The sequence below is a fragment of the Macrotis lagotis genome, chromosome 1, assembly GCF_037893015.1.
Source record: "Macrotis lagotis isolate mMagLag1 chromosome 1, bilby.v1.9.chrom.fasta, whole genome shotgun sequence".
Classification (NCBI taxonomy): Eukaryota; Metazoa; Chordata; class Mammalia; order Peramelemorphia; family Peramelidae; genus Macrotis; species Macrotis lagotis.
In genome coordinates, this window is record NC_133658.1 from 506,810,112 (window position 1) to 506,831,214 (window position 21,103).

Genomic DNA, 21,103 nt, shown 5'->3' on the forward strand with positions numbered 1-21,103 from the left:
TTGTTTATTTTTCAACCTGAGTTCAAATGTGGCCTCAGACACTTACTAATTATCTAGCTGTGTGGGCTTGGGCAAGCCACTTAACCCAATCATTGCCTTGAAAAATCTTAAAAAAAAAAAATACACATATTGGGTGGATCTTCTTGCTCTGTCTACTTGCCACCTAGCTGCCCAGGGTTGATCTTCTGTAACAAATAGTGGAAGTCCTGAACAAGAAGTATACAGGACGAGTGGATATTTATGGCATTTTTGGTGGACACTTCTGAATTGATAAGAACCCCGATTTGTTCAAATATGCAAACAAAATATGTCCTTGGCACATAGTTGGCTTGCTAATTGACACTTTGTATTTGCCTCTGGACATTTTGTTTTCTGTGTATATTAAAAGCTGTTTTATTGGAAGATAGCTAAATAAGGCAGAAAATCACCTGACTCTTCCAAATTTCCCCACAATAATTTAAAAGGACACCTCAAAGTGAACCTTGAGTTTTGAAAATAAAAATTAAAAGACCAGAGTAAAGTGGTTGTCTAGCCTACAACAACTTGAAAGGATGTTAGGAAAGACCTATTGTGGTCTGACCCAATTAAAAGGTAATGCCTCAATCAAAACAATAAACCCTGTTACCAACTCTGTAGGCAGAAGCCTCATCTTCATGAACTTTGCCCCATGGTCAATGTGGGAGTCAAGTACCTGATCAGAAGACTTCAGGGCTCTCCTCTTATCTCTAGATGTGGGGCACAAATCTGATCAGATGGATTCCAAGCCATGACTGTGGGTGAGGAAGAATAAGCACAGGCCCTTTCAGGGTGGTTACAGAGGAGTCAGAATGTCCTGCTGTAGTCTTCGAAGTGTAGAGTTCCTCATTTTGCTTTTGTGGCAGATGGGTAAGCTGATGTTTGTAAGTCTGGGGAGGGACCCCTTTCTGGATTCTATACTTGTGGCTCAAGGGCAGAGAAGACTATGTCATGTCAGGCCACCACATATACCTTCGAATATTACAGTACAGAATTTCTAAACTTGACAATTGAGACATTATTCCTCATACCTTGGGATTAGAGTCCAGGTCTAACACAGTAAATAAACAAGAAATAAGCCATTAAAAAAAGAAGCAGCAAAGGAGAAAAAACTCAACCACAAGTAACTTACTATGGTGATAAAGATGATCTAGGTTTTAAACTCAGAAGATAGTAAAATCAAAACAGGTACTTCATTACAAAGAAAAATGTAAAATTATCACAAACCCAGAATGGAGTTTTGGAGAAACTTAAAAAGAACATTAAAAATCAAAAAAGAGAGATTTGAGGGAAAATTAGGGAGAAAAAGAGTAATGCAATAAAATTACTAAAAGAAAGTCAGGGTCGCACAGCTAGGTGATTGTTGGGTATCCTCGGCCATATTTGGGCTCGGGTGCTCCTGACTCCAGGGCCAATGCTCCATCCACTGTGCCACCTTAACTGCCCCTATCATTATTATTTTTTTATTTTAATTTTTTCCTCTTTATTGCTCATGAGGGTCTATATTTTTTGGAGGGAGGGGGTATTATGGTTACTCTTAAGCAAGAATATTTTAGTAATGTATAAAAAACATCATTTGTACTAAAATAAATATAAATTAAAGAAAAAGAAAGTCAGCCAAAAAATAAGAAAAAAAACCAAGAAAAGTAAGTTAACTAGAAAAAGAGATCCAAAAATCTGAAGAAAATAACTCCTTAAAAATTATTATTGGGGAGCAGCTAGGTATCACAATGGATAGAGCACCAGCCCTTTAGTCAGGAGGACCTGAGTTCAAATTTGACCTCAGACACTTAATAATTGCCTAGCTGTGTGACCTTAGGCAAGTCACTTAACCCCATTGCCTTGCAAAAAAAATTGCCTAGTTGAATGACCTTGGGCAAGTTACAGAACTCCACTGCCTTAAATAAATAAAAATTTTGTTTTTTAAATTAGAATTGGATAAGGCGGGGCAGCTAGGTTTGCCTAGCAAAAACCTAAAAAAAAAATTGGATAAGGGGAAGCTAATGGCTCCTAAGACACCAAGAAATAATAATACAAAATCAAAAGCATAAAAATAGAGAATGTGAACCATCTCATTAGAAAAACTGACCTGGAAAACAGATTAAAGAGAAGCAATTGAACGTTATGAGCAAAAAATGAACCTAGGTGCTATGCTTCGAGAAATTTTTTTTTTTTAGGTTTTTGCAAGGCAATGGGGTTAAGTGACTTGCCCAAGCTAACACACCTAGGTAATTAGTAAGTGTCTAAGGCTGGATTTGAACTCAGGTCCTCCTGACTCCAAGTGCTCTATTCACTGTGCCTCCTAGCTGCCCCCATATGCTTCAAAAAATTAAGGAAAATTGAAGTTTTAGAATTAAAGGGTAAGAAAGAAATTGAAAATAATTCATCAATCACCACCAAGATTCATCACAGGAACATAAGTTTCAAAGCTTCCAAGTCAAGAAGAAAATACTGCAAGGAATTAAAAGAAACAATTTAAATACCATGGAGCCATAGTCAAGATGATACAAGATTTAGCTGCTTCTACATTAAAAAACTGAAGGGATGAAAAAAGATTCTGAAGGAAAAAGAAGTTGGGTTCATAACCAAGTATAACTCAACCAGCAAAACTTTGAGTGTAGAAGGGTAAAAGAAAATGGACAGTTAATGAATGAATGAATGAATGAATGAATGAATGAATGGACTTGCAAATATTTGTAAGGAAAAGATCAGAGCTAAATGGAAAATTTCAAATAAAAGAATCAGGAGAAACATAAGGTAAACATGAAAAAACAATTATAAGGTATTTAATAATGTCAAACCATTTAGATTGTATATGGGAAAATTTTATCTGTAATTCTTAAGAATTCTATCATTATTAGGGTAACTTAAAAGAGCATGCATTAGTAGAAGTCTTAGAGTTGAGATGAGAATTATGGGATGATACTAAAAAGTAAAATTGAGTGGGGAGAAGTTAAAAAGGATCAGTCATCTCATACAAACAAGGCATGGAAGGCCGGTTGAGGTGGAACCTTGTTCTTTTCAGAAATGGGAATAATATGTACAACTAGAAGGATGTAAAATCTTACAGAGAAATGAGAATGAAAGGAATAGGATAGGAAAGAACTCTTAGAAGGCAATAAGATTAAGAAATCAAGGGGCAGCTAGGTGGCTCAATAGATAAAGCACTGGCACTGGAGCCAGGAGGACCTGAATTCAAATGTGGCCTCAGACACTTATTACCTAGCTGTGTGACCTTGGGCAAGTCACTTAACCCCACTGCCTTGCAAAAACTTAAAAAAAAAGAAGAGATCAAGAGTATAATAAGAGGACTCTTTAAAAGTAGTGATTAAGGAGGTTAGGGGAAAGAATAACAGAGGGATTCTTAGAAGGGTTGCAGATTAGGGAGGCAGTAGTTAGAAGTAAATTAGATTTAATATGAATGGGATGAACTCACCCATAAAATGAAAACAGCAAAATGGATTAAAAATCAGAATCCAAGAATATCTTGCCTACAAGAAACAATTAAAAATGAGGGTTAGACAAAGTAAATATAAAGAACTAGAGTTTTTATACTTCAGCTGATGCAAAACAAACAAACCAGGAGATTATGGTTAAAGGTACCATAAATGATGAAGTAATATCAATGCTAATCCTATAGGCACCAAATGTTATAAGTATGCAATTTTTTAAAGGAAAAGCTAAATGAATTACAGGTGGAAAAAGAGAGCACAACTATAATAGTGGGGGACTTCAATATTCCCTTCTCAGAAGTACATAAATAGAACCAAAAAATAAAGTCAAGTAGATGAAGAGAATCTTAGATAAGCTAGGTAAAATAAATATCTGGAGAGGATTGATTGGGAATAGAAAGGAATATAGCCTTTTGTCATTGACCATATATTAGAACATAAAAATTTTAGTTAATTGCAGAACAACAAAATATTAAATATACCCATTTCAGATCACACTGCAATAAAAATTCTATTTAATAAGGAACCATTGAAGTACAGAATAAAAATCAATTGGAGGATAAATAATCTTAAAGATTGAATGGGTTAAAGAACAAGTCATAGAAACAATTTTATTAAAGAGTATGACAATGAGACAGCATAAAAATATATAGAATACAACAAAAACAATAATCAGAGAAAAATTTTTATTTTCAAATGCTTACATCAATAAAATAGAGAAAGAGTAGGCCAATGAATTGGGCATGCAGTTTTTTTATTATATATATTTTTTTCAATTATATACAATAGTAGTTTCTATCATTTTTTGGTAAGGTTTTGAATTTTACACATTTCCCCCCCTTCCCCCCCTCCACAACAGAACACAGTCTAATAATCTTTACATTGTTTCCAGGGTATGTAATTTTTAAAAACTAGAAAAAGAATAAATTTTAAAATTCCCAATCAAACACCAGTTGAAAATCCTAAAATTAAAGGTGAACTTAATGTTACAAATTGATAAATTGATAAATAAATCTAGCATAAAATACCTGGATATATACCTGCAAAGATAAACCCCATGACTTTATATTTTATTTATGAATTTTTTATTTATTTATGAACTTTTTATTCAAATAAAGTCAGATTTAAATCACTGAAAAAATATTTATTGTTCCTGGGCAGGCAGAGCCAATATAGTAAAAATGACAGTTCTCCCTAAACTAATCTACATATTCACTGCTATCCCAATTCAGTTATCTTATTGAGCTAGAAAACAAGAACAAAATCCATTTGGAAGAACGGGTCAAAAATGTCAAAAGAATTAATAAAAATATACAAAAAGTTTTAGCAACAACTGATCTTAAACTATATTATAAGACAGCACTTACCAAAACTATCTGATACTGGCTAAGAAATACAAAGGTAGTGGTGGCTAGGTGGTGCAGTGGATAGGGCCCCGGCCCTGGAGTCAGGAGTACCTGAGTTCAAATCCAGCCTCAGACACTTAATAATTACCTAGCTGTGTGGCCTTGGGCAAGCCATTTAACTCCATTTGCCTTACAAAAACCTAAAAAAGAAATAGAAAGGTAGATCAATGGAGCAGAGTAGACATACAATACACAGTAGTAAATGATTATAGTAACCTTATTTTTTCAAATGTAAAGATTTAATATTTGGGGATAAGAATTCACTATTTGTTAAAAAAAATTGGAAAAAATGGAAAGCAGTCTGTCAGATATCGGGAATAGACCAATATCTTGCACCATTTGCCAAATAATGTCAAATGGATACATGACCTAAATACAAAAGGAAATATCATAAGAAAATTGGAAGTATATGAAGCATATAAACCTCAATGTAATTAGAAATTAGATTAGAGATTAGAAAGAAAGGAAAAAATTGGAGAGGGAAATTTTATCAAAAATTTTTCAGGTAAAGGTCTAATTTTTCAAATATTTAGAAAACTTCATCCAGTTTATAAGAACATGAGTCATTCCCCTGTTGATAAATGGTCAACAGATATGAAGATGGAGTTTTTCAATGAAAAAATCAGATATATATATATATATATATATATATATATATATATATACACTTGAAATTATATGAAAAAATGTTCTAAATATTGCTGATTAGAGAAATTAAAACAACTTTGTGATACCATCTCACAACTATTAGATTGGCTAAAACAGTAGAAGAACAACATGACAAATGTTGGAGGGGGTGTGAAAAAATTGGGATACATTGAAATTGTGAATTAATCCAACTGTGTTGAATAATAATCTGAATTTATGCCCAAAGAGTTTACCCTTTGACCCAGCAATGACATTGTTATGTCTGTTTCCCAAAGTGATCAGGGAAAAAGGAAAAAACATATGTATTCTAAAATAGATATAGGAGCTTTCTTTTTTGTGGCAAAAAATTGGAAATTGAGGGGATGTCCTTCAATTAGGGAATAGCTGAACAAGTTGTGCTTTATGATTGTGCTGTAAGAACTAATAATCAGGTTGACTTTAGAAAAACATAGAAAGGATGAAATAATGAAGAGTGAAATGAGCAGAACCAAGAGAATATTGTATACAATAAAGAAAATAATGTTCGAAGAATAACAAAATGGCAGTGTTATTCTGAGTATTATACATACTCTGATCAGCTACAAAGGAAAAAGAACTGATAAAAAGAAGTATGCATACATATGTGTGTGTGAGAGAGAGAGAGAGCGAGAGAGAGAAATAATGACTTCTAATGTGGGGTGGGAAGTGAGGAAGTGAAGAAGACATAAAATGTAACAAAAAAATAAGATAAAAAATTTAAACTTTTATTTATGCTCTTTTTTTGCATTTCAGTTTCTGTTAACCCCCTCACCTAACTTACAAGCAGAAGCCCACCTTTGTAATAGATAAATATACTCTAGCAAAACAAATTAGCACATTGACCATGTTTGAACATGCATGTCTGTCTCTATACCTCTAGGAAATGAGACTGGATAGAGGAAAAAGATCCAAGGCTGTTTACTCCTACCATGATTCCAAATTTTGTTAAATTATATTAGGGGGTACTTTTATTTCTTGATAATACTTGCTTACTAATCTTGTCATTTCAGTATCCACATCACTTCGCTCAAGTCATATAATTTCCCTGGGCTTCAGTTTCCTCACCTGTGAATTGAACATTTTAGATCTTTTTTAACTCTACATCTATGATTATAAGACTTTTTGAGTGACCTTCTAGTTTACCTGCCTCTTGTTCTTTCAAGATGCCTCTTGTTCTGCCAAAATTATTTTAAATTCATATCTTCCCACCTCAGTAAACTCTCGTGACTCCCTATTGCCTTCTAAAAAACATGCAAATTCCCACTGATATTTAAAACCCTTAATAACCTAGTCCCATTTTAACCTTTCCCATTCTTTCTGTTTCAGCCAAATTGACTTTATTGGTATTCCTGAATGGATCATCTGCATTTCCATGCCTTTGTACTAGTGGTCACCTTGTCTAGAATGCCCTTTTTTGTCACCACCATCTCTTACAGTTCTAATACTCAGCTCAAATACCATATCACTAATGAAGCTTTTCCTTATATTTTTCTTCCTTCTGCAATTAGGGAAAGGAAATGGGTTCTTGCTTTGGTTTTTACAATTGCATTGTAGTTTCATGTATATTGCATTTGTTTATTATCCTTTGTTCCAATTCATGATCTCCCACACTTTGCTGAATTTTTTTGTTTGTTGCTTCTTAAAGTAATATTTCATTATATACATGCATCTGATGGATAGATAGCTTCTTTTCCAGTTCTTTGCTGCCACAAAAAGTGAGGCATTTATATATCTGTCTATCTATATATCTATCTATATATCTATATCTATATCTATATCTATATATATGTATATGGAACCTTTCATTCTAACTTTGATTTCCTTAGAGTATATGCCTATTAAAAAGGATCTCTGGGAAAAAAAAGATCTCTGGTTCAAAGGATATGGACTTTTTATTTCTCTTACCATAATCCCAAATAGGTTTCATTGACTATTATCATCTTTTATCATAATTACCAGTCTGCTGGATGTGAGGCAAAACCTCAGAGTAACAAAGTTAATTTTTAAAAATTAATTTCTTTCCATATTTATCTCAAAATAAATAATTAGATATCTAGTCCCTGTTCAGAGTAAATGAATTTAATTGTGGGGCTGAGAGTCTCAGAGTTCACTATTAAAGGTGCAAAAGTCTTAAAATAGAAGGGAATTTTTTTTTGACAATTCTTATAATAGTGATAATACTCATTGTCTCCTTCAGTAAAGACTTGCTTATTAATCTTGTCATTTCTGTAGCCACATCATTTCTTGTTGCCTTCTTCTCTCTGCTCACATCAAGGTTTATTTGAGCATGAATAACTCCTGGCTTTTCATTGCCGCAAACTGCTTCTTGGGAGGAGGCAGGGTGGGGAAAGTGACTCACTGTCGATAGAAATTGTTTTGAATTTTTCTCCTAGTCTTGACATATTATATTGATCTGCAAATATTTTATCACCTGGTCTACCCAAGAATAATGTGACATTTATGTGACAGGATTGAAAAGGATTTGCTAATCAAATTCTATGATATATTAACTTAACTTTTTTTTTGGTTTTGGAAATATTTTTAAAGTCAATTGGAACCTTGTGGTTTATATTGTTTTTACATATTTTTTCTTTTAGGTCATTATGAAAGGTTTGTACTTTCAGCAGAGTTCACCAGGAGAAGAAATTACATTTGTATTTCAAGAAAGGGTGAGAAAAATCTTATATTGAAAAATGGAAAGGCTTTCTTACTTATGTAAATTTTCTTTTTTTTTAATTCTAAATTTAACAAACAAAAAATTATCTTTCCATATAAAGAGCATAACAGAAGATTTATAAGTAAAACTGCAATTCTTATTGCATACAACTTGCTTTTTTAAAGAATACAATAAACACAGCATTATTTCAAAGTTGCCCTGCTTCTCTGTGTTTTGTGTTTCCTTCTGACCTTCCTTCTCTCTTTTTCTGTTCGTTTAAAAAAATTTTTAATGGCCTAATTTTTTTTTTTTTTAGGTTTTTGTAAGGCAAATAGGGTTAAGTGGCTTGCCCAAGGCCACACAGATAGGTAATTATTAAGTATATGAGACCGGATTTGAACCCAGGTACTCCTGACTCCAAGGCCGGTGCTTTATCCACTACATCACCTAGCCACCTCTAATGGCCTAATTTTTAAAGAAATTTTCTATAACCAATATTTTATTGAATCTATCATAATAGATTACTACAGTAATAGTATATAGTGGGTATTCTATAGTAATTAAAGTAGTTTATTCTCATTATAAGTCAGTTTCCTCTTGGAGAAGATTAAATATTATTTAAAATTATTTGCTCTGATTATTTTACTTTAATAATATGTTGAAAATATTACCCATATGATGTGCCAAATGTACCTTTTTTAATACCAAATGTATTATAGTATTCATTTTGTTACAACACTAGTTATAGCACATTATCTAAATGGACAATGTGTTGGAACCATATTATAGATGATAAGATAAAGTTTTTCTAGTATATCCAATAAACAAACTACAGTTTTAGAATTTTTAAATGTTTTACATTTTTTTGAAAAGTTTGCAAGGTGGATTCTACCTTGTATAAAATCCTACTGTAAAGTAGATTTTATGTTTTTAAGCCTATAGGTTATGTTCATATTTTTCTGGTTTTAATTAATTTATTTTGCCAGCTTCATGAAAAGATAGTTTTCAACAATCATCTTTTTATTTTTGGTAAGATTTTGAATTCCACATTTTTCTTCCTCCCCACTGGAATTTTCCTCCCCTCTTCCCTAGACAGAGTACTCTAATATGAGTTATACATGTATAACTATGTCAAACATATTTCCACATGATGAAAGTATAATCATATTATTCAAAAAATGCCAAAATTTGTTTTATGTGTAGATATATGCTTATACATAGTAACAAATACATATCATTGTTTTTAATAATACTCTTCTAAGACTTTGACAGTCCTGTTCATTCTTCATTTTATAATTTATGACATTCACTAGCCTAAATGTCATCCTAAACATACTTGACACTTTTTAAAATTTAAGGTTTTTTTTAAAAAAATATGTTTGTATTTGTGTTAACACTGATTTAAAAAAGGTTTCTTTTAGTTAACTTGCATGTGTATACAGTTCAAGAAAAAAATTAGAACAATTTTTTAAATTTCTAATGATAATTTTTACATGAGGAAGGTAACCAAAAACTAACTCAACTAGAAATATTTTTGTCCTTGTATAAATTACATTCAACTTGAAATATGAAGTATTCGTGCTGATAAACCCTGAGTTCATTGAGCATGCTAAAAAGAAGTCAAAGGAAAGCAGCAGGTAGAGAAAAGACATTAAATAATTTGCTTTAAAGAACACTTCACACAAAAAAATAAGACTGAAGACTGCTTTTGCATTAAAGAGATGGAAGATAAACTTTAAAACCTTTTTTATGACACATGATCTTATTCTCAATAATTTTGTTGGCTAATACCTTTACTTCTTTATTTTTTACAAAATTTATTGGATTATTAAAATCTCATTACCATAATTTTATTACCTTAAAGTACTGAGTACCCTAATACTTTTTTAAAAACTTTACCGAAAATTATGTTTGTGAGATGAAATTCTATTATTTTCTCTTGAATTTACATTTTTGTCTAAAATTTTATATAGTTTTTATCAACAAATACAATTATTCTCTTTTTGATCATACTAATGAGTGATTTTATTTTTCTAACTTTAGAAAAGGTTTGTGTATAACAATTCTCATGCTAATCTGTATAAACTCTACTTAGGAAAATCTTCCTGATATAAAGGATAATTATGTGAAACTTCAAGTGAAAGCTTGTGCTCTAAGTTGGATAAATACAAAGGTATGTGACATTCCCTTATTTTAACTAAAATTTAAATAACATCATCATCATGTTTAACTTATTAACCCCCTTTTAGCCCTGACACTGAAAAACAGCCTACCTGATATTTTTAGCAAGAATATTTTTTTAACAACCTAAATTTTCAGACTGTTTGGCCAAACTTCTGGACAGTATTTAGATCTGCTTCACTTTATTGTACATTTTGTTTTTTGAAAACTGAGAGCTACCATCTGTGGATTTATATCAGAGATATAAAGCTAAAGTCAGAATTGAGATGTGCCCTAACTTAATATATTCCAAGAGATCTTGAGAATGATGTAATATGTTAAAAACCAGTACTATGATAATTTGATCAGAATTGAATAGTTAGCACTTGATTTACAAATCTGGCTACTTGTATATAAATAAACTTGATTAAACTTTTAAAATTGATATTATAATTACTGCTAAAAATCTATATTTTTAATAGCTAACAGAAGCCACCAATGATAACAATAAAAAGTTTCTGATCTTGACCCACAATTAAAACACTTTCAGTTCCCCTGCCTTTAAAGTAACATCTGGGGGCGGCTAGGTGGTGTAGTGGACAAAGCACCGGCCCTGGAGTCAGGAGTACCTGGGTTCAAATCCGGTCTCAGACACTTAATAATTACCTAGCTGTGTGGCCTTGAGCAAGCCACTTAACCCCATTTGCCTTACAAAAAAAAATAATAATAAAGTAACATCTGGTTATTGTCCTTAGCAAGTAAGAAGAACTGGCACACTCTTAATTGTTCATTAGTATACATTTTTATTCTCATGGCTAATTATGTTTATTTGAGGTTTTTATCTTAATCAGAATTGTTGTCTTTGATAAGTTTTATTTTCTGAATTCAAAGACTGATGTACATATTTATTTAATACCTCTAATAAATGCATATTTCTTTTAAAAATTTGCTTAAGAAATACAGTATAAGTATAAACAGTAACTTAAGGAATTCACTAATAGTTCTTCTGTACTTAAAAATATTATGTGACAATATAATGTATTCTTGTTCCCTGAACCTTTCATTCCCATTATATGGATACACATTCAGCTTATCATTGACCTTGAAATACTTAGGAACCTTACTCAAATTTTTTTCTGCACCAAAAAAGACATATTTTTTGTTTTTGTTTTTGTTTTTTTTAGGTTTTTGCAAGGCAATGGGGTTAACTCTTGACTCTAGGGCCAGTGCACTATCCACTGCACCACCCTAGCCAACCAAGCCCACACATATCCTTATTCTTTTTTTTTTGCAAGGCAATGGGGTTAAGTGGCTTACACAGCTAGGTAATTATTAAGTGTCTGAGGTCGGATTTGAACTCATGTACTCCTGTCTCCAGGACCGGTGCTCTATCCACTCTGCCACCTAGCTCCCCCCACATTTCATTCTTTCTTTTACTTGACAACCCCCAAATACTCCCAGACAACTTCATGTTCTGACAGGTCTTTTGTTTGCTAATTTAAACCCTTCAAGTTCCCTTCAACTAGACCTCTGCTATGCGTCCTTGTTTCATCTTCTAGTTATCTTCTACTTAACCATGTTTTTCCTAAAGTGTGGTGCCTAAAAAAAAAAAAAAAGAATTCTTAGTTGTTTACTGTAACCCAAATACTGTGCTAGATGCTAAGGATTAAAAAATAACATAATCAAGCCAACCCTGTCCTTAAGAACTTATATTTTAATAAGTGGAAACCACACATCTGGGAGAAGGAGAGTCTCATCAGGGAAGCCACCTGAGATGGTGAATGAAATAATAGGGCAGTCTATTGACAAGTTCTTTCTAGATGCCTTAGAACTATTGGTTTTACCATTCTAAGAGGAGGAAGAAAGGGGAAGGGGTGACTGGGAAATGGAACTGTGAGTGTTCCCAGAAAATGAAAAGTTGATTGACTTATCACCTCAGGGGCACAGTCATGAACTGTGGTGATTGAATTTAGAAGTGGCATCAGCAGCAGAGGCAGGGATAGGAAATAAAATCTAGGACTTCATCTAAGTTCTAATATGTTGGAACAAAACTAGACCAATCACAGATTGTCTGGGCTTCTTTACTACTTTTGACTTTCATTTGATGCCAATTTTGTCCCTTTGAAGTAGTTATTCCCTTCCAAAATTTCAGTTGTCAATACACATCCTAGTAATGTTCAAGAGAACAAATTTTTCTTCTTTTATCAAATTAATTCTGTTAAGTTGTCTATACTTTGAGAATTTCTATTAATCTGAGACCATGGATTTTATTGCTTGTTTTTCTTTGAGGGAAATGTCTGGTCTATTCATTTACTCCCACAAATGTCTGTTCTTTTCATTTGCTCTTTTTCCTTCTTATGTTGAGCCTGCTAGCCTCTGTATACCAGGCCTTTCAGTGGACAATTTTTTGATTTGACCTTTCTTGATTAGATTCACAAGACTCCTGATGCCCTGGTTTTTTTTTCTGACCCTTACCAAGAGTTTTTTATTTCTATATTTTTAAGTTTTTATCCAGGTATCCATATTCCCTTCTTAGCCTTTCTCTTTTGAGTCCTAAACAATGATAATAACAGTAACAATAATACAATAATAGTAATAACTGGTATTTATATTACTTTAAGGTTTGCCAGCATTTTTTCACAGTGTTTCAAATGATCCTGATAACAACCTTGTTAGACATTTGTTATTATTGTGTCCATTTTATGAGAATACTGAGAATTTAGATTTGGTATAATATGCTATGCTGAGCAAAACATTGTCATGAAGCACTTTTTTTTTTTAGATAACTTGTTTTAGCATCAATATCCCTGTCTGTGCCCCTGCATAGTAATTTCTTTTCTTCCAAAAATGTCTGTTTTCCACTGTATTAAAAACATACTGTAGAATCATTTCCTGTCACCTTAATCTGGGATAAAAGCACCTTAATTCTAAAAATAGGACCATATGTGATTTTTCTATAATATGATTTTTAATTAGCCTTTCCCAATTTTGAGGGGATAGGCTAGAGTTTATTTCAGATAGGGAAATTCTTAACTATTATTATGATTTAGCTTTTATCAGAAATGAAACTGGAAAAGGAATTTTTTCCTGTTGGGAGAGAAATTGCTGGAGTTGTACTAGAGGGTAAGTTTTCTGATATAAGTACAAGTTAATTTTTTTGGAAAAAATTAAGTTCATTCATTGAATCTCAACCAAAGATCATTTGAATTCAATAACAGTAGTATATGAGAATCTTTATTTTGGCAATAAAATTTGGAGAATTTATGGAGAAGTTAAGTGCCTACTAATTGGTTGTATAGGAAACTAAGTATATCACTCAAATATAAAATGCTAGTATAAAATCTTTTTTTTAATGAATGAAACATCTTTGCTCTGACATTTTACATTTGAAGTCATCTGTACAAAGAGCTAAATATTTTTGTTTTTATATAATTAGTCCCATGAATAATATATATGGAATAAAGTCAGATTCCATCAGTCAACAAACATTTATTAAGTGCTTATTATGTGCCAAGCACTATGCTCAGTACTGACTATACAAAGAAAGTAAAAAACATGATCTTCCCCTCAAAAAGTTCACATTATAATAAGAGAAACCACCTAATACAATGAGTTAACATATAAACATAATATATAGGCATGTACATATTTTATATGTGCATGTACATATACAGGTGCACCATATAAACTTACATCGGTTCAGGAAGATGAGTAAGAGTGCTTGGGAAAGGCCTCTTGCAGAAAATAGCAGTAAGCTGAATCTTGAAGGAGTGTGGCCCAGGAAGCCAGTGAGTAGAGGTGAGAAGGGGAAGGCCTCCAACATGGGGGAAATCAAGAGAATTGGGAATGGCAGTGGTCTATTGGATGAACTGCAACACAGTTAGTGTTGCTAGAGTGTTGGGTGCAAATGAGTATGGAAAGAAGGCAGGAAAGGTAGGAAGGAGCCAGCTGATGAAGAGTTAGGAACTAAACACAATATTTTAATGTTTTATCCTCTAGAGCATTAGAGTTTATTCAGTAGGGGCAAAGCAACACAATTAGACCTGGAATTTAGGAACATCAATTTGCTATCTGATTGGAAGGTGGACTAGATGGGCAGAGACATAAGTAGAGAAAACAACCAGAAAGCTATTGCAGTAGTCTACATGTGAGGTGGTAAGAACTGTACCAGGCTGATAGCATTGTGAATAGAGAGAAAGAGGGCATATACTAGAGATGTTGTGAAAATAGAAATAAGACTTGAGAGCAGATTGGATATGTGAGATGATTTTGAGAGAGAAACTAAAAAAGGTGGCACTAAGAATTTGAGCCTGAATAATTAGGAAGGATTGATGTTACGTTCAAAAGTAATAGAGAATTTGGGATCAGGTTTTGAACTGACTGGAGATCATGTCACATGCAGATTAAGAAGACATTGTTAGTATCTTCAATTAACTAAAAGGCTGTTTAGTAGAAAGAATGGGTTAAATGAATTGTGCTTGACCAGAGGGCAAAGTGAAAATAATGGACTACCATTACATAGAAGCAAATAACAATTAAAACTATTAACCATGGGGCGGCTAGGTGGTGCAGTGGATAGATCATTGACTCTGGAGTCAGGAGTACCTGAGTTCAAATCCAGCCTCAGACACTTAATAAAACTGCTAACCATAAGTGAAATAGGCTACTTCAGGGAATCATTTATAATGAGGCTCTATTTGAAGCTTTGAATATGAATGAGATTGCCAACTGAAGCAAAAGAAGAGTGAGAGATAGGAAGCATAAAGTCCAGAATGAGGAAAGTTTTAGTTCCACTATATTCTGACATGGGTAAAACATATCTAGAGTACTGTGTTCCTTTGTAAGTATGTCCAGAGAAGTGCACCTAGAATGGTAGCTGAAGCTCAAAAAACATGCCATATAAGGTTCAGTTGAAGGAACTAGAGAAAGGTAACACATAATCATTGTTCTCACATACTTTAAAGTGCTGACATAAAGAAACAGGATTAGATGTGTTTGACTTGATCATGGAGGACAGAACTAGAACCAATGCCCACCTGTGGTAGAGCATTCCGAGCTCATATTGCTCTGATCAGCCACTGTCAGACACAGTATAATTTGTCTCAAACATAGTAATGTCATTTTAGTCTTCTTCTGTAGACAGATTTCAGCTTGGTATAAGGAACTAATTTATCTAAATGTACAGTAGACTGCAAGGAGATATGGTGAGTTAACTATGAAGGTAAAGGTAATAGATCGTCCTGTGACAATCACAGGGTTATTTCTCTTTTAGTCATTGTTGGTAAGATTCTTGCCAGAGTTCTCAATAGACTGATCCCTGGAACAGTCAGTATGGTGTTTGCTGCCCAATAACTCCAGGAAAAATTCGGTAGCCCAGAGAAGTTCATCAGTATTGTATATCACTTTCATGATGGCATGCATGCCCTGGTTCTAGATAGTGGATGATGTTCTCAAGATTTCCCAGTCACCAATGGAGAAAATAAGACTGTGTCCTTACTCCCATATTTTTAGCAGATATTTTCAGCCATATTATCAAACATATTATTCAACAAGGATAAACATAACCTCAAGGTGAGCTACCACACCAATGGCAAATTCTTCAACATGAAAAGGCTATAAGCCAAGACCGAAGTGAAGGGAATGTTGGTGCATGATTTTCTGTTTGTAGATGATTGTGCACTCATGCAGCCTCTGAAGGTGAAATACAACAAATTATGGATCTCTGCTGCTTGTGCTAATTATGGTCTAATAATTAACACCAAGAAAATCCAGGTACTCCATCAGCCAGAATCACACCATTCATATGTAGAACCATCAATTACAGCAAATGAAGAAGTTTTAAGTACTGTGGCCAAGTTCATTTTTGACTTTGAAGTTGACACACACATTGCTAGAGCTAGCTCAGTATTTGGGAGGTTCTGAAAGAAAGTGAGGGGGAAGAAGAGATATTAGACTAACTACCAAACTGAAAGTCTACAGAGCCATTGTGTTGATCTCATTGCTATATGCCTTTGAAACCTGGACAGTCTTATCAGTGCCATGTCAGAAAACTGAATCACTTCCATTTAAATTATCTTAGGAAGATTATGAAAATCACCTGGCAGAAGATACTAGACAATGAAGTCCTTTCTCAAGCTAAACTACCTACCATTCCAACATTACTACAGAGAGTGCAACTACAGCTGGCTGGACATGTTGGAATGCCAGATGTACACTTGAAAAATAATATTTTATGGAGCCCTCACACAGGACAAGTGCTCACAAGGGGGTCAAAAGAAGCGATACTAGGACAGCCTGAAGATCTCATTGAAGAACTTTAAAATTGATTGTGCAGCACGGGAGACCCTGGCACAGAATGGCCTAGCATGGTGTGCCCTCTTCAGTGAGGGGGCTGCACTCTATTAGAAAGGCAGAATTGAAGCAGCTCAAAGAGAAAAGGGCATTTGTAAGTTTAGAGTACCCACCCCAGGTATTCACATGGACTATTTATGTCTACCTATGGTAGAGCATTCTAAGCTCGTATTGCTCTGATCAGCCACTGTCAGACACAGTGTAATTTGTCTCAAACGTAGTGATGTCATTTTAGTCTTCTTCTATAACAAAGGACAAGAACCACTGGATCATTTTAAAGTTGCTGGCATAAAAAAACGGGATTAGATTTGTTTGGCTTGATCATGGAAGACAGAACTAGAACCAATGAGTAGTATGTGTATGTAGACAGATTTCAGCTTAGTATAAGGAACTAATTTATCTAAATGTACAGTGGACTGCAGGGAGATATGTGAGTTATCCAACAAACTAGACTCTTAGAGGCTGGATCATTATCACTTGTTAGGAATGGTACGAATAGGTGTTCTGATGCAGGTTCATTGGATCTCTAGGATATCCACTTCTGAGCTTCTCTGGTTCTATGACTTAATGTACCTTCTCCAAACCTTTTATCATCATTTGGGAGGAAATGAGCACTAGATTTATAATCAGGCCTTGGATTGATCCTCAGCCTTGTCATTATGTAACTGGGCATGTCACTTAACCCCTTTGTGCCCCAGTTTCCTCATCTATAAGGTAAAGGAATTAGACTACCACTACAATCATTCATTTCTGGTATGTCCATCTCCATTTTTCACACCATTTTCAAGGTTATATTCCCATTGTTCTGGTCATTTCATTCTCTATTCTGAATCCTTTAACAACTTTCCTTTGCCTTTTGAATAAAATATAAAGTCCTGACACAACTCTTAAGATCCTTAACAGTCTGGTTCCAGCCTGTCTTTGTAGCCCTTTCTCCATTATTCCTCTTAATGTATATTCTAGTCAATCCCTTCCTCCTAATAAAACTAGATTATTCTCCACCGCATCCCATGTTCACTTCTACCCTTTCCTATCCCCATGCATTACCTCTTACTGAAAGCTTGGAATTGATTCCCTCCTTTCTCCTTTGCTCTGCATTCATCATTGATAAAATTCTTACTTTAGTTGAAGCCTTCACTCAGGAATTATCAAACCTGTTCTGCCTCTCTCCCCAAGTGAAAAGACTATTCCTTTCTCGTAACACATTTAGGTTTGTATTTATTTCACTTTACTTTATAGGTATTTATATCCCAATGCCTAGCACTGTGCCATGAAAATAAGAGATAATAAATGTTGCCATGGATTAAAGAATGAGTGAGCAACTAGATGGTGCCCTGGATAGAACACTGACCCTGGAGTCAAGTTCAAATGTGGCCTCAGACACCTAATGCTTATTTAGCTGTGTGATCTAGGGCAAAGTATGTAACCCCATTGTCTTGCAAAAAAAAATAGAATGGATTAATGAATGATAATCATCATTCTGATGCAGCCAGGTGGCACACTGCATTAGAGTTAGAAAGACCTGATTTCAAATCCTGTAACTGTTTTTACTCTGAGGAAGTCACTTAACCTCATCTGTAAAATGATGATACTTATAGTGCCTATCTCCCTAGAATGTTGTAGGGATCTATTCCCTAGAGAAATAATATATAAATCGCCTTGTAAACCTTAAAATGCTATATAAATGCTAGGTATTATTAGAAGATTAAAATGGATTTGGATATTTCATTCATAGTTTAATCTAGTTTCATGTTATCTCTTTTATTTCTGCTTTTCCTCTAGAAAAAGTGCCATTAAAAAAAGAATTAGCTGAATTACCAAAGAGGAAAAGAATTAGCTTGAATCAGTAAATTCTGAACAAAGGTAGAATGCTATATATAGGAGGGTAACAACAGAAGGGGAAGGAAAGAAGATGACAATATGTAGGGTACTTGAGACCAGGGGGAGTGGTTGAAATTTTCCTTGCTCAATACGATCAAAGTGCACAAAATGTAGAAGTGAATTTTACAGCTAGGCTGCTTCAGGGATTCTTAACCTTTTTTTATGTTATGAACCCTTTGGTAGTCAGGTGAAGCCTATGGATACCTTCTCAGAATAGTTTTCTTTGCTTTACTGAAGGAAACAATTTTAGCTAGATGTTAGTGAAAATAAAGATGCCCTTTTTTTCCATACAAGTTCATGAATCCTTTGAAATCTCAGCCATGAACTCCCAAGAGTACATAACTCCATTCTAGAGCCAGTTGACAAAAACAAGATGCTTTTTACTTTCTTTTTTCCCTCAACTTTACAGAGTTTTATTTTACTTCAGTCCTCTTACACTAGCCAAATTTAAATTTTATCCAGAAAATATGTGTAGTTCAAATTTTGGCCAGAAAGAACCACAAACATATGTAGGTGAACACATATATTCAAAGTTTTATATATATATATTTCCTTAAAAACCCAGCTCTTTTTCGAATGCCTGGTTTCCTAGGACCCTCCATTTTTGTTCTTGCTATCCTCCAATAAAAATGTAACAAAACATGGATAATGTTAGTATGTAGTTTTTTAAATCATTTTGTGCCCACAGAGATCCTTATGGCTTAAAGGCCTCCTTTTTTATTTGACTTTGTCACCACTAATCTAGTCCAAATCCCTCATTTTACAGATGAGATAATTGAGGCCATGGGTGATAGGCAGAAGCAGGATTTTAATCCACATCGTATGACTTGTGAGCCAGTGCATTTTCCATTGTACCACCCCCTTTCCTTTCTTGGACCTTACTTTCCTTCCTTTATACTCTTGACTCTCTAGTTAATCAGTTGTCTGCCTTCTGACCCTTGCTTACTTATCCTATCAGTTTCATGCCAGTTTAACAATCCTTTGTATTCCAAATGACTGCCTTGTCTACTTCTGCTTGTGTGCTGCTGCTGCTGAACCTGCTCTAGAGGACATCTTAATAGTAACTATGCTCACTAATCCTTTACAGGTTTCTGTTATCTAGTCTGGGCAGCTCGGTGGCACAGTGGATAGAACATTGGCCATGGGGTCAGGAGGTCAGGACACTTGATACTTAACTAGCTGTGTGGCCTTGATTAAGTCACTTCACCCTGTCTCTCTCTCTCATCCAGGGCCATCTCTAGTCATCCTAATTCCTATCTGGCCACTGGACCCTGATTGCTCTGGAGGAGAAAGTGAGACTGGTGACTTAGTACAGCCTCCCCTCACTCAAATTCAGTTCAAGTGCTTGTCACGGTCTTCTTCAAGAATGAAAGACAAACATTATTATCTAGTCTATATTGGACCCTTTCTGCTAAACTATGATGTCTTTATTTTTCTCCAATTATTTCTTACTCTCCCCATCAAGCTATTCTGCACCTTCTCTACTCTCTTCCGCTTTTCACACCAATCTTTCCTTTCTCTATCTGTTGATAAAATGTAGGACATCTATTTCAATTGTCAAAGAAAAAATACTAATACATTACTTACATTTAGGCACCCATCTGCTAGAAATAATTTATCATGAATCTATATCTAAGCTATTTATAGCTTGGGGTAGATTATGTCCAACCTGTCCATACCATTTACTATGATTCTGCCTCAAGATTTCAGATAATCTTTATAAGAATCTTGAAGAAGAAAATCACAGTATGTAAAAATACAGTTCTGGGTTCAGATTCAACCAAATAACCATCCTTTTTGTCCTCTACCAAAAGGCTTTTCCTAGGATTTTTGAAATGTCTTTAGAGGAAAATAGTATTTGTTACTTTCATTTTTACTAAAATGTTTTTTAATATGCTTCCACATTCTTTCTCCCTGTTCTATACCTCAAAGTTCTATATCATTTCTTATTCTTTTGTGCTTCATTCCATTCTCTGACTAGAGATGGCTTCATATCACTACTCTCTGATTCATAGTCCACTCAGCTGCCACCATGATTGGCACCACTCAGTTCCAGCAGCTCCCTGGAGAATCCAAGGAAAGTCCTTTGGTAGGTGTTTAAAGCCTTTAGACCTGACTCTTTCATACCTTTCTATTAACTCTATACTTTGTTCCTCTCCACCAAAGACCCAATGACATTGACTTTCTTGCTGTTCCTTCCATTGGTGATATTTTTGTAATGATGCTTTTGTACCTCTTGCTTTCCCTGGCTTCCTTCAAGACACAGCTTAAATCTTGCCTTCTGTGGGACCCTTCTGTCTCCTAGCTTTCTACTCTGAGATTAGATGCTATCTACTCTGTATCTTATATGTTCTTCCTTTATTAAGTGGTTTCTTCCCAGGGCTTGGTAGAATTCCTGACCCATACAAACTGAACCAAACTTCCTGCAGGCTGAGCATTCTCTCCCTCCTCCATTGTCTCCCACATCCAGTAACTGTTGCCCTGTTGATTCTAGTAATGTCATTCCCAACAGAGTC

The 21,103-nt window shown here is 34.3% G+C and overlaps 1 protein-coding gene across 4 annotated transcripts in view; it reads left to right on the forward strand.

The window, feature by feature from the left end:
- Positions 1 to 21,103, forward strand: part of CRYZL1 (crystallin zeta like 1) — a 52,746-nt gene that overhangs the window by 8,920 nt on the left and 22,723 nt on the right. For 3 of the 4 annotated variants that reach the window (XM_074214071.1, XM_074214069.1, XM_074214068.1), the window contains exons 2-4: positions 8,137 to 8,208; positions 10,291 to 10,368; positions 13,406 to 13,478. In XM_074214071.1, the coding sequence (XP_074070172.1) occupies positions 8,143 to 8,208; positions 10,291 to 10,368; positions 13,406 to 13,478 (217 nt within the window). In that variant the 5' untranslated portion in view covers positions 8,137 to 8,142. The other variant, XM_074214070.1, reaches the window with a different exon arrangement.